The 14,883-nt window shown below is 38.6% G+C and overlaps 1 protein-coding gene across 5 annotated transcripts in view; it reads left to right on the forward strand.

Annotated features, from left to right (window-relative positions):
* UVRAG (UV radiation resistance associated) overlaps positions 1-14,883 on the forward strand; it is a 309,856-nt gene that overhangs the window by 222,242 nt on the left and 72,731 nt on the right. For all 5 annotated transcript variants that reach the window (XM_037740137.1, XM_017533023.2, XM_037740138.1 and 2 more), the window contains one exon: positions 9,531-9,609. In XM_037740137.1, the coding sequence (XP_037596065.1) occupies positions 9,531-9,609 (79 nt within the window). The remainder of the gene's footprint in view (positions 1-9,530; positions 9,610-14,883) is intronic.

Below are 14,883 nucleotides of genomic sequence, written 5' to 3' on the forward strand. Positions count from 1 at the left end.
CGTCGTCCTGCAGCTCCTGCTAGCAGGGTCTCAGGGTAAGGCGCTTGCTGAACTGGAAGCCGGGGTGTTTGAGGATGGCCTCTACAATTCACACATAGCCCTTGCTGATGGCAAGTCTACTACTCCAGCAGCAGCTCGGTCACCTCCAGGTGCTCGTTGCCCACGGCCAGCTGCAGCGCGTTCTGGCCCATGTACTCCACACAGTTGACGTTCAGCCTCTTGGACTCCTCCAGCACCTTGTAATTTATGTATTTTTAGTAGAGACAGGATTTTGCCATGCTGCCAAGTTGGTTTCAAACTCCTGAGCTCAAAAGATCCACCCACCTCGGCCTCCCAAAGTGCCGAGATTATTACAGGCATGAGCCACTGCACCCAGCCTGTTTTTCTCTTATTGTTTACCATTAGCTAAACCTTGTGTTTGTTTATTTATATTTTCTCTCAGTATTTTAATGTGAAAATTTCTAAACTTAGAGAAAAGTTGAAAGACTCTTGTAGTAAACACCCGTACACCCACCATCTAGATTCTGCAGTTACTTTTGCTATACCTGTGTTACTTTATCTTTTCATTTATCCATCTTTGTTTATTATATCAATATACTTATTTAATGAATCTTTTTTTTTTTTTTTTTTGAGACAGAGTTTCGCTCTTGTTACCCAGGCTGGAGTACAATGGCGCAATCTCGGCTCACTGCAACCTCCGCCTCCTGGGTTCAGGCAATTCTCCTGCCTCAGCCTCCTGAGTAGCTGGGACTACAGGCACGCGCCACCATGCCCAGCTAATTTTTTTTTTTTTTGTATTTTTAGTAGAGACGGGGTTTCACCATGTTGACCAGGATGGTCTCGATCTCTTGACCTCGTGATCCACCCGCCTCGGCCTCCCAAAGTGCTGGGATTACAGGCTTGAGCCACCGCGCCCGGCCTATTTAATGAATCTTAAGTAAGTTTCAGATATCAGTAGACTTCTCCCCAGTGCTTCATCATGCATATCATTAGCCAGAGCTCAGTATTTATGGTTCTTTTTTCTTTTGATGTGAAATTTATATATAATGAAATATACAAATCTTAAATGAACTATTCTGAGTTCTCTCAAATACATATGTCTCTGTGCAGCCCAGCCCCTGTCAAGGTACAGATCATTGACTCTCCCCTGAAACTTCCCTCTTTCTTTTTGCTAGTGAGTCACTGTCTTTCCCAGTCCCTTACTCAACCATTGTTTCACTGTAAGCATGCAGTATAAACTTCTTTACATAAGGCTTCTTTCACTTGGCATATTATTGCAGGTTCTGATTTAGATGCTGACCCTGCTAATCATCCTAAACACCGAGATGGTTTTCAGTTTTTGGCTTTTATGAGTAAGCTGCTGTGAACATTTTTGTACATGATATTTTTGTGGGCACGTGTTTTCATATTTCTTGGGTGAATACTCAGGAACAGAAATGCTACATCATAGGATGAGTGTATGTTTAGTTTTATAAGTAACTGCCAGACCTTTTTCCATAGAGTGTAATGTACATTTTCTACTCCCACTCAACAATATGTAAGACTTCTGGTTGCTCCACATCTTAAGTCTCTTTTAATTTGAAGGTTCTCTTCTTTATTTTTCCTTGCATTTTTTTCCTTGTTGTATAAGTTAAACTTACTCTACAGATCCGTGTAGATTTCCTCATATTTTGAATTTTGCTGATTGTATTAACATGTTTGTCTTTCCTGTATGTTTCCTATAAACTGGAGATAAAAACTTAGATGATCGTATTAAGCTTTTTTAGCAAGAATACTTCATAGGTGTTACTGATTCTTCCTTTTCTATCACATTTGGAAGCACATTATGTCCAGTTGTCTCTTATTTGTGTGTGTGATGTTAAAATTGAGTAGTACTCCTGGCCACTCTTAGTCTAATCTGTCCTCAGTAATCTTTCTGAGGAAAGATTTTAGATTGAGTGACCTGCAGTGTCTAAGAGTAATTCTGATCAAAGGCCAGAATGGTAAGAAAGTAACAGCTCTGGGAAGATTTAAGGAGCAAACACTTAAGAAACAGAGACTAGCAAGTTCAAAAACCCCAAAGTAGGAAACAAGCTTGGCATGTTCAGGGAACAGAAAGAAAGCCATAACTTGAGCATAGTGAGTGCCAAGGTGAATGACAGGAGGCAGCAGTGGATTCAGCCACGTAAGGCCCTATGGGCTACTCTGTGTGGCTTAGATTTTATTTCAGTTGAGTGATTCTGTAGGAGACTGGGTGCCACGACCAGATTTAATTTTTCAGAGATCAGTTGGCTATGGGAAAGAGGGGGAAAATGTCCATTGTTAATCATGCTTTTCATAGATTATAACTTTAGCCCAAACCAATGGATATCTGTTACTTTCTATGTAACTTTAAATTGATTATGATGTTTAAAATAAGATATCACTTATGGGTGAAAGTTAAATTGTCCTTAGAGTAAAGTTTTTAATCCAAAGAAAAATTGAAACTTAAAAATAGATTTGAATATAGGTAAAATATTAAATGATAAATGGAAATGGAAATGTTCTTTTAAAATGGCCTGTTTTTTAAAGAGTACCTTTTGGGCTGGTTAATAAATGTGACTTTTTAACGTGGAAACAGATGCTCAAATATTTTCAGTCCCCAGTGTAACCCCTACAGGCAGCCATTTCCATCTCACTGGCCTATGGCCTGCCTTATGTTTTCACTGCATTACCATCAACAGTGAAAACTTCAGCGACACTACACACAACTCAGCAGAAAAATGTGAAGTTTTTTTTTCTCTTTAGTCTTGGCAGAGTAAAACATAGTCCTTTTTACTTTACCAGGTGCTTTAGTTTGTCCTTAAGTATCTATAGCCTTTGGATACTTCCCTTCCTCTGTCACGGTGGGGGGGTAGGGGAGAATAGGGGCAGATTGCATGCTGGTGGCATTTTACATTAACATTTTTTTCTCAGGTGGTGGTGGTGGTGGTGGTGGTGGTTGTTGTTGTTGCCCTGGAGGACTTGAATGAGACTTGTGTTTTTGTTTGTTTGTTTTGTTAATTGCTTCATTCTGGTTGCTCCTGATAGTAGGTCATCCCACCAGTTACACAGTCTGGTATTCCACAAGAGGACCCCTAAGCATACCAGAGTTAACTCACAATTTACTATAGTTATTGTAGGGGGGACTTTTTGGGAAAATAAATATTGAAAAATGTCTTTTAAAATGAGTTTTATGTCTGGGCATGGTCACTTATGCCTGTAATCTTAACACTTTGGGAGGCCGAAGTGGGAGGAATGCTTGAGCCCAGGAGTTTAAGACCAGCATGGGTGGCACAGTGAGACCTTGTCTCCACCCCCTCCCCCCAAAAAAAAGAAAAATTAGCAAGGTGTGGTTGTGCACACCTGCAGTCCTAGCTTCTTGGGAGGCTGAGGCAGGAGTATCACTTGTTCCTGGGAGGTCAGAGGCTACAGTGAGCCATGGTCGTGCCACTGCACTCCAGCCTGGGTGACAGATCAAGACCCTGTCTCCAAAAAAAAAGAAAAGAATTTTATTTTCTTTGGCAGATACCCTGATTTAATTTTGGTTACTTCTTTAAATGTGATATAGCCCTCAAATAAACCATGAGGCAGCAAAAACGTGCACATGTGAATCATGTAGTGTGGGAAAATTAATGTACTACCACTAGAGCATGAAATAAATGGGTATGGAAACAACTAGCAAGCAATCTTTAGGCATTAAATAGGCAACAGGAAGGTCACAGGAGAATCAGTGAGTCCTGGAGTGGTCAAGGACAATTTTAAAAGGACTGTGACAACTTGAACTAGATCTTATAAAGGACAGAATAGTATTTAGATAGGAAAGCAAGAAAGATGGACACTTTCGAGAAGTAAGTAAAGGCAGAGAAAGAAAAGTGAACTTGCTGTGTTCGAGACGCTGTAAGGAAACCTCTTGAGGAAAAGGTGATATAATTTGGGTAGATGGGTCAGATCACTTAGGCCTTGAAAGGTAGGCAGAGGAGTTGAAATTTAAAGCAATAACTGAAGATGAAGAGGGCTGAGAAGTGACATGATAAGAGGTGTTACTTAAGAGAAAATAATAACTTACATTGTGTCATGCTTTGCAGTTTCAGTGTACTTTCTCAATCTTGTGGTGTTGTATCCTCACAAGATACTTGTGAAGAAGGCAGGAAAGATGATAGTTTCTCCACTTTATAGCTTAAGAACTTAGCATTAGACTAGTTCTGATTTACCTAAGTTCATATAATAAGGAAGTATGTAATGGAGCTGAGACTAGAAAAACTTTGTCTTTTCTGTTGCAATTCAGTTTAAAAAAACCTACTAGACTTCCTAAAATCAGTCTGACAGTGATATGGAGAATGAACTGGCATTAAGGATTCTGGCTCGATAGTAATCAAATTGATAGGAGCTTGGACCAATAATTCTTGGCTAGAGGCAATTCGGACCCCTTTCCCCACTCACCCAGATAACAGTTGGCGATGTCTAGAGGTATTTTTGGTTATCACAGCTGGGAGTCAAGAGCTATTGGCTTTTAGTGGATAGAGGATAAGGATGCTTACCCTGCTAAACAACCTGTAGTATACAGGACAGCCCCCCACAAGAAAGAGAGAATTTACAGAGGGGAAATGACTTGTCAACTTGGTGAAGCACTGCATATGTAACAGACAAATCAGGTGGGTGAAATTGAATGCCATTCTAAGTCCAAGTAATTGATAGAGAAAAGTTGTAATGGAAGACCAGTCTGGACAGGAGTAAGTATACTGAGTTTGAGATAAAGTCACGGCCTCAGAATATATTGAGTCCATGTTGTCACATTTTCTATAAATACAAATGGCAAAAGTAATCTTAATATATATGATTTAAAAGTTGAAATTAACTATAGCCATATCCTCATCCTCAGTTGCCATCAAAGAACTAAATCTGGATGTGAGGCTCTGAAGGTGAAAGCAAGAAACTATCAGCAGTTTGGAGTCCTTTATAAAAATGTCTGGGTTGGTGGGAAGAGGGTAGTGTTTATAATAGTTGTATCTTGTATAAATATTTAAAGTTTGAAAAATCAGTTTCTTTTTACAGTTATTTTTCCAAGTTGAGTGTGATATATTTTTCATGTGTCACATCTCTGTAGGGTGTGTGTGTGTGTGTGTGTGTGTGTGTGTGTGTGTGTGTATGTGTATGTGTATGAGTTAGTAAAAAGAATCCTGCTCAGGCTCAGCCTGTACATATGAATTTCTTTTTTTGGTACTTCATTTACCAGTTTTTAGTTGGTCTGCTCTGCAACCTTAGCTGCTGCCTATCATGATGACTCTTTGTCATTGGAGTCTCAAATCTTTCTTGGTTTCTGAAGGAAAAAACGAAATTATATTCAGTCTGTTTAGTTTCACATATTCAGAATTACAGAATCTTGGAGTTGGAGGAGAAACTCTACCTCATCGAGTCCATTGGAATCATACCGTATTTGATTACTCCTGTGTTAGTCTCTAAGGCTACTGCCAGTTACCACAAACTTGATGACTTAAAGCACAGAAGTTTATTCTCATACAGTTCTGGAGGCCAGAAGTCCAAAATCGAGGCGCCATCAGGGCCACACTCCTTTCTTTGTCCTTTCCAGTTTCTGGTGGCTCCAGGCATTGCCTGGCTTATGGCTGCACAACGAAGCTCTGCCTTTACCTGCCCTCCTCCTCTTTTCCCTTTGTCTCTCCTCTGTGTTTCCTTATTATGATACTTACTAGATTTAGGGCCCATCTGAATAATCAAAAACGATCTCAACCCAAGATCCTTAACTATTTTAGACCTTTTCATCAAATAAGGTCACTTTCACAGGTCCCAGGGATTAGAATATGGACATAGGTTTTATGGAGGCCACTATATAACCCACTACATCCACTGAATACATGTCCATTGTTTGTGTTTGTCGCCCTTCTCTGCTTGGCTGCCTCTAACCAAGATCTTAAGGATTTTGAATAACTTTGTGGTGAAATCAATCTCCTATAATGTATATACCATCCACTTTGGTTCTCCCTGCTTGAAGCCATGCAGAACAAACAATTCTTTTTCTCTCTGAAATTCCTTCATTTGTTGTCCCTGAGACTTCTGTCCTCCAGGCCGAGCACCTCTGGTTCCTTCAACAATTTCACTCAATATTGACTCCTGTTCCCCTAATCATCATGGATGTGCTTCTCTAAAGCATGCAGAGTCAATAGAGAGAATATTGAATTTATTATTGAAGACCTAATACTGAGGCCATGTCTCTTCCACTTACCAATTAGATGACCAAGGCAAATCAGTTTATTTTAAATAACAATAATACTGACTTCTTCATTATTTCGCTACATACTTTTATAGTCAAATGAGATTGTTATAAATGTTCTTTAGAAACATCACCTTTAAGTAAAGATGCAGGTGTTTTTCTGTCTATTTGTAAAATACTTTCACTCCCAGAACTGAACATAGGTCTCCTGGTACAGTCGAAAGTGGTACAAAGTAGTTGTCACTGTCATGTTCCCTAGCTGAGCTGCTCTGCCTCTGTTACCAGAGCCTGGAATTGCATTCACTTTTTTGGTAGTCGTCTCATAATTCTTAACTCATATCGAAATTGTTCTGTGCTAAAGAGTTCCAAATCTTTTTTACAAATAACTTTTTTTTAAAAAAAATTCAATAAATATTTATTGAGTTTCTGCTAGTAGCAGTGCTAGACACTTGACAGAGAGGAAAAGAGGAACAAAATAAAACCTGTTTCTGGCCAGGTGTGGTGGTTTACGCCTTTAATCCCAACACTTTGGGAAGCTGAGGTGGGCAGATCATGAGGTCAAGAGATGGAGACCGTCCTGGCCAACATGGTGAAACCCCTAAAAATACAAAAAGTAGCTGGGCATGGTGGTGCACACCTGTAGTCTCAGCTACTGGGGAGGCTGAGGCAGAAGAATTTCTTGAACCTGGGAGACGGAGGTTGCAGTGAGCCAAGATCGCGCCACTGTACTCCAGCCTGGCAACAGAGCGAGACTCCGTCTCAAAAAAAGGAAAACTTGTTTCTGCCCTCTTGAAGCCTACGATATCATACGAGAGACACACATTAACCTAGTAATCACACAGTGAGTGTAAATTTACAATCTGAGACAGACTGGAAAAAGAAAGGGTTGCAAACTGACCTAAGCCAATTTGATAGTTCACAATGATACAACTGTTTACAGTAGATAAAGGTGGGCTCTGATAATTAAGATTGGAGGTCTGCAGTTCTCCCCACTAACCTCTTCACCGCCAGGTATTAGTTATGGTGACAGTAAGCCTCAGATGGAATTCTGTCACACACGTAATCTATTTATTGCTTTCTAATTCAGTGATTTTTCTACCATTTATAGAAAGAGCTACAAGATATGGTTCAAATAAGGCACTGCAAAGACAGTAGAGTCAGTGAATTTTCAATTTCAAAATTTAACTTAACTTGAAAATAGTATTAGCCATTTTAATTGGATATAGCACTAAATTGCATTGACTCTTCATAGGAAATATATAATTCATCCTCCAATTAAGAGTCCTTTTTGTGGTGTTATGGACCTGCTTCTGGTTTTACTCTAATGACTGCATTCTAATCTAAAGCTTCCACAGCTTGCTAATGTAATTCTCCAACTATATTGAAATGAAATTTCTTTGGTTCATATCTTGTGTCCTGATGATAGTAGGTTTCATCCTTTAAAATGGATTCCATTTTTCAAGACTGGTGGATCTATAAATCCGTGTACTTTTGCAAAGTAAGATGAACATGTGATAGTTATAAGCTATTTATATTATTCAACTTCAAGTGACCTATTAAGAATTTGAAAGCAATATGAAATGTAAATTCTGTCCTAATATTTGATCTTGTCTTTGCATTGCCTTTTTTGAATCATACCTTCTGGCTTTTTCTATAAATAAGTCCCACTGAAGTCATAATAAAGCCCAGTGTTGTGAAATCAATTTTTTAGGAATGTTGTAGCTTGATTTTCAATGTATGCTGATCTCAGTTTACTCTTGTAACATATAAAATGGTTTCTAGATTTATACCTTGAAAATGGAGATAGCTATGAGTTGGAGAGCTGTTTAGTTAGTCTACATATGAAGCTTATAGAATAACAGCTACACAGCACAGAGGTTTAGAACTATAGTAGATTTTCTCTAAAGTTGCCCCTGTTAGGTATTTGCAAATGTGTCCTTTCTTTGCAGGCTACCCCATCTGAATTTGAATGATTCCCAGACATCTTGCAAAAGCCTGGTGTTGCACTTTGCTTATCCTGAATTTGCTATGCTGTCATTTTTTTGCATCTCAATTTGAGGCCAAACCACATGTCCTAGTTTATTTTTTACTGTTTCAATTAAATATAAAGCTCTGTCTTCTTGAAGGGTGTGTGAAGCATTTGGTGTTCCTTTAGCAGAGAATAAATACAGCTCATGACCTTGCTCACTCCCCGGTGCCTATAATTTTATAGCGTAACAGATTTACCTTTTGGATATTATATAGCTAGCAATTCCTGAGAATTTAATATAAAGGCTTTAAATTCTATTTCCTTTATTTTATTTTTCCTAGAAAATAATATCCGCCAGGCTTTATAGAATGTATCTTTTTCTCAGGCAATTAAAAGACAATTGAAATTAAGACTAGCAATTGTCACCTATCATTCATTTCAATAAGATTATTTTATTCTTGTGAATAATGGTATATCACGAAACTAAGGAAGGTGAAGTTTTCTTCTTGACCCTGAGTAGTAATTGATCTGTTTGTAAAGAAATCTGTGTCAGTTACTAAAATTTTTGCTTGGTCTTGAGAATCGGAAAACAATGACTGGACTATAAGTATGCTCTAACTTTTCCTTCTTCATTTTCAGGTATAAAGAAGGGGAATAGTGAGGGGAGTTACTCTCTAAAATAACTCATTATCTTTCTGAAGATCCAGATGGCATGCCTTTGCTGCTCTAGTGAGGCAGGTTAAAATGGAAGGTCGTGTATGAGAGCTTTATGGCACGAGCACATTGCCTTAGAGAAGTTGCATCCAAGTAGCCATCTCTGTAAATATGAATGAATATTTTAATGAATTTTGGCTCCTATTAGCACTGTTGATTTCACTGGCCACCTTAAAAGAAACAAATCTTATATATTGTTTCTAAGTCTGATTTTTTTTTTCCCCTTCCTAATCTTCCTCTCCCCTTTAGTAGAAGTTGAGTTGTCAGGTCCAAGATATTGGAGGGAAAATATTCTATGATCTTAATCTTAGCCAAGGTGGCCAGTTTATGATGTGTAAATAGGAACCAGCGGCCTCAACTCCTTGGGGTGGGTGGGTCACTTTCTTAAACATTAGTTCCTTGTTCTGTTACCTATTCACTTTTTCTTTTGAAAGAAGGCAGCCATTATTCTGACTTAATTAATATTATGAGAGGTTAGTAGATTGCAATGACTGTAACTAGGTGACAGTCCAATTCTTCAGATGTTTTTGCTGTATCTGAGAAACGGTAGCCTCTGTCGACAACTTGGAGGTTGTGTTTACTCAGTTTTTGAAAGTTTCTGATCCTCTTTACCTTTCTTAGGTTTCCACTGTATCCAAAAGGAGGGGAGAAGTTGCAATTTGATTATGGTGTCTATCTTCTGAACAAAAATATAGCACAGGTAAGTCTCTATTCTTCACTTTTCTCCTACTTCCCATGTACAGCCTATTTCCTTAGATTGTGAATCCTTTTTCTTTATAAATATGTACTGAGGTTGACCATTTTATTTAACCAGTTATGTTAGTAATACATGGCTCTTTTTTTGACCACAGTCTTTTTCCAAGGCCTTAACATGACTACAGAGAAGCAATGAATACAAATTGGAATTCTCCTGCTAAACTCAGAATCTCTTTCTGTGTTTTTACTTGCTGGTAGACTGTACTTGGATGTGTGGGCTTTATAATCTCTTGCCTCTGCAGCTTGACCAACTGTAATTTTATTTTCTTAGACTATTTCTAGGGACTCATTTTGCATTGTTGTTTATGGAGTAAAAGTTCAATGCCTTTGCAAGCACTTCATGGTCTCCTCACTTTATTATTCAGTCTGTCTTGGATTTCTGTGGCACTCTCAATATCACATCAGTTAGTATCCCACTTGAATAATATCTTTCCACTTGCCATAGTAAGACTATCAGATGCGTGGGTTTGTATTTTCCTGAAAGAAATATGTAGCATTTCTTTAGCACTTTTGGCCGTCCTTGAAGATGTAAACATTCCGTAAGTTCTAGTTACAAAGGAAGACTAGCTTCCTTTGTTTATTTTTATAAATAAGTGCTTTGTTTTGTTTTCACTGGACATCCTTCAAATGGAATATCACATGATGAGTGTCCACAATTTGACTGTTATTTAAAGACATCATGAGCTGTATCCTCAGACCTTTTGGTTTTACAGAAGTAATGATTTGCGATGATTTTGTTTTTATGAGCCATTTATCCACATGACTCTAAAGACTTGCTGAACGTTCTCTTATTAATTTCTGATCAGTGTAGAATTATTCCTCTATGTAGTGTCAGCTGCCATTCTTCCCCTCAACCAACCTCAGTTTAATGGTGGGGATTTAAAAAAATTTTTTTTTTTAATTGAGATTGTTCTCCTTTTCTGAAATTGAGTCAGATTTCTGGATTGCCATCCTCAATTTATCATACTTCATCCCTCACGCTCATTGCCCTCTCGACCATACTACGTTTACTGTTACTTCTGTTCCAGCTCCAGGAAAGTGGCCCTCTGACAGTCTCTGGCCCATGACTCACCTTTCCATATGCCATTCTTCCCACAACCAATGCTTGACCACTCTCCATTTTTGGCAGACAAGTATTTCAGTCAAAGAAGCAGGGCTTTAATTCCAAGGCTGCCCAGATCCCACTGTGCTGAACACAGTTCTGTCATACAATGGAAAACACAGTGATTAGACAGAACTGGTCAAAAGTGTTCAGACTAAGGCCGGATGGGTGGCTCATGCCTGTAATCCCAGCACTTTGGGAGGCCGAAGTGGGTGGATTGCTTGTGGCCAGGCGTTCGAGACCAGCCTGGGAAACATGACAAACCCCTATCTCTACTAGAAAAATACAAAAGTTAGCCAGGCATGGTGGCATGTGCCTGTAATCCCAGCTACTTGGGAAGCTGAGGCATGAGAATCTCTTGAACCCGGCAGGCAGAGGTTGCAGTGAGCTGAGATTGTGCCACTGCACTCCAGCCTGGGTAACAGAGCAAGACTCTGTCTCAAAAACAAAAACAAAAAAAAGTGCTCAGACTAAGACTGCACTAAGGAAGAAGTAAATTGGAGATTTCCTCCAGCGAAGTCAGCCGTGGTGGAAAGAGCACACGGACACTACAGGATCGAGCGTTTGAGGGTAAAATTGACATCATTTAGTAGAACCAAGTTCTGATTTGAGTTCAGAACTTCTTTTCTTGCCCTATTTTCTCTTTCTTGCTCTAGGCACATAGGTCCTAGAGTCAGAAGGCTGTTGGAAGCTTCATGGTGAAACTTGCTTCTGCTGAAATGCCTGGATTTCCTCATATATCCGAACTTCAGACATACACACGTTGTACACACACGTGCACACACACACTTCTTTCTTCTCAAGGGCCCAAAATGATGGTATACCAAAGGATGGTATAAAGTATTGCTAAGAATACTACAGCTTGCTTTGAGAGCAAGACCAAGATGGAGGCTATGTGCAGCGGAAAACTTAGCAAAGTCAGCCCTCCATATCAGACTCTTAACTCTAGGACCTGCCTGGTTCCCACTTCCCAAGAGGCCTTTGACTTTGTTGTTAACTGAACCAAGGCCACAAGTATGCTGACCTAGTTTTACTCATTTGAGAAATGGATTGCTTATAGTAACTGTGTATCTTCTCCAGCTTTATATATACTCTTTGAAAAATTGAGAGAGAGAGAGAGAGAGAGAGAGAGAGAACAATCAGAGAGAGAGAGGAAAAAAAAATCAATAGATTTAACTACTCTGAATCCATAGGGAGCAAGTATCTTCCTCTCTGGATTTTCTTTTTTTAATCACACTGGAGGCAGTTTTAAAAGGAGGGGACTGCAAACTTCTTTAAAACTGGCTTTTTTATGTTTCAGAATTTATTCAGCAAGCCCTTTTAAAGCAATTAGAAACTTTTAGAACAGTTGTGACCTTTCACTTTTTTTTGCTTCAGCTCTGTCTGTTCCATCTCTCGCTGTTTCTCGGGGAAGCTTTCATTTTGTTTTTGACCTTACTGCCATCACTTTTTCACATTTTGATTTGTAACAAATAAAGAACCATTAATTATTATGGCTCCTAACCAAGCATTATAGCAATCAGATATTTCCAGCTTTTGAAGGTTTATTTTTATAGACATGTAGACTAATACATGTTGTCAAAGGGGAGTTTGTCTTCTCAGCCAGTCTCATATGTACCCCATCTCTCAAGATGTGAACAAATCATACTATTAAAATGGCCTCACCTCAGTAATTTATAAGCCACATTAGCGGAGGTGGATGAAAGCATTGGCATGTGTTAAAGTGCCAGAGAAAAAGGAGTGAAGTCATTTAATACTGCATCCATAACTTGGTTGAGGATTTGAATAGTCAATAGGACCTTTCATCACAACCAGAAGTAGTAGTAGAATCACTTCTTTGGTAGAGGAAATGACAGAATTTAGTAATATTTGTTACTTCAGTATTTGGGATCAGTCCAGCCCAAGTTTTGAAAGCACAAGCTTAGAAAGACAGGCCTTCAAATAGAAATCCTCAAGTGTTGTTTGAAGAGCTGAGAGCACTGCTGAGGCCTGCTTGCCCTCTTCATGTCACTGCTGTCTAGAGGTGTGTGTGTGTGCTGGATTAAGTACTGTGAGTGAGTGAAGCAAAATGCCTTGTTTTCAGCACCATTTATTAATATTTGTCAAGTGCCAGCCTCTTCGGTTAGAAATAGCCTTCCTTGTTGGCCAACATGTAATGCTATAGGAATGGACCTGTCAAAATTCAGGTGCAGTATAATTGACGTTGACTTTAAAAACCAGATCCTGCCATAATTTCAGTTAGTTCATAAGTACATTATATTAGAATTTGTATAGAGAACAGAAGTTCACTTTTAATCCTCAGAGCATAAAAATTAAATGTAAAACAGAAATTATAATACTTTTACCTTACATTTGTGGAGAGCCTTATGGTTTGTAAAGTACTCATGCGTATATATATTCACTTGATCCCCATCATCACACTGCAAAGTAAAAAGGGCAGATACTATTAAGTGGATTTGAGGACAGCTCAGCTTTTGACATTTGTCACTCCAGTGTAGTATCACATAATTTGACAGGTGTGGTAGAGATCCCTTTACTTTTATACACTTCACTGTTCTATATATTTCCATTCTAAAAGTACACCAAATCAAAGAAGATGATATTCCCAGACGGAAAAGGAAGCAAACATTTTTTGAGAATGGAGACAATAACTATTTTGCACATCATGATATTTCTGTTAGCAAGCACAATGCCAGAAACACTGTAAGTTCTAAAGAAATTAATAATACGTGATAGGTGATAAAACACCATTACACAAGTTAAGAAACTAAGATCTAGAAAAGTTAAGTGACTTTAATGAATTTAAAAAATTGTGACACACACACACACACACACAAGTGGAATATTATTCAGCCTTTGAAAAGGACATACTGCCGTTTGTGACAACACGGATGAACCTGGAGGACATTATGCTAAGTAAAATAAGCCAGACACTGAAAGACAAAGACTGTCTGATCTCAATCATATGCAGAATCTTAAATTTAAAAGTTGAATAAACAGAACAGAGAGTAGGATGGTGATTTAGTGGGAGGAAGGGGAGGAAACAGGAAGAAGTAGGCTAAACGGTATACAAATTTGCAGTTAGGTAGACTGCATAAGTCTGGAGATGTAATATACTGAATAAGGATTACAGTTAGTAATATTGTACTGAAAATTTGTGAAGAGACTAGATTTCTACAGTTTTTATCACACACACCCATGAATATGTTAATTTGTTTGACTGCTGTAATCATTTCACTGTGTATATGTATATCAAAACATGATGTATACCTTAAAACATGTTGTACCCCTATAATGAATTTATAAATTTATAAAATATAAAAATTTTTTTAAAGTTAGGTGACTTGCTTAAAATTCATTAGTTTATTCAGCAGTATTTGTTGAGCATGTACTGCATGCTGTGGACACTGAGTTAGGTTGCAATGGTAGAGCAGTGAATAAGTTACACAAAATCCCTGATTCCTGCCTCCTTAATAAGCTAGACACAAAAGGACAAATACTGTAGCATTTCGTTTATGTAAATATCTATGAAAGGCAAACTCATAGGGTCAGAAAGCCAGATTAGAGGGCTGGGGGAATAGGAGAGCTATTGCTTAATGATTACAAAGTTTCTGTTGGGGCAATGAAAAAGTTTTGGAAATAGATGATGACAGTAGTTATATAACATTGTGTATGTACTTAATGCCACTGAATTTTACACCTAAAAATGGTTTAAATGGCAAATCTGAGTTGTACACTTCAAATGGGTGAATTGTATGTTATGTGAATCATATCTCAATAAAACTGTTTTAATAAAAGAAAAAGAAAGATCCCTGCCTTGTTAAGCCTATAACCTGGGCCTGGCATAGTGGCTTATACTTGTAATTCCAGCTCTTTGGGAGGCCAAGGCAGGAGGATCACAAGGTCAGTAGTTCAAGACCAGCCTGGCCAACACAGTGAAACCCCGTCTTTACTAAAAAATACAAAAATTAGCTGGGCGTGGTGGCAGGCACCTGTAATCCAGATACTTGGGAGGCTGAGGCAGGAGAATCACTTGAACCCAGGAAGTGGAGGTTGCGGTGAGCTGAGATCATGTCACTGCGCTCCAGCCTAGGCGACAGAGTGAGACCCCGTCTT

Source organism: Cebus imitator, unplaced genomic scaffold, assembly GCF_001604975.1.
Source record: "Cebus imitator isolate Cc_AM_T3 unplaced genomic scaffold, Cebus_imitator-1.0 Scaffold79, whole genome shotgun sequence".
Classification (NCBI taxonomy): domain Eukaryota; kingdom Metazoa; phylum Chordata; class Mammalia; order Primates; family Cebidae; genus Cebus; species Cebus imitator.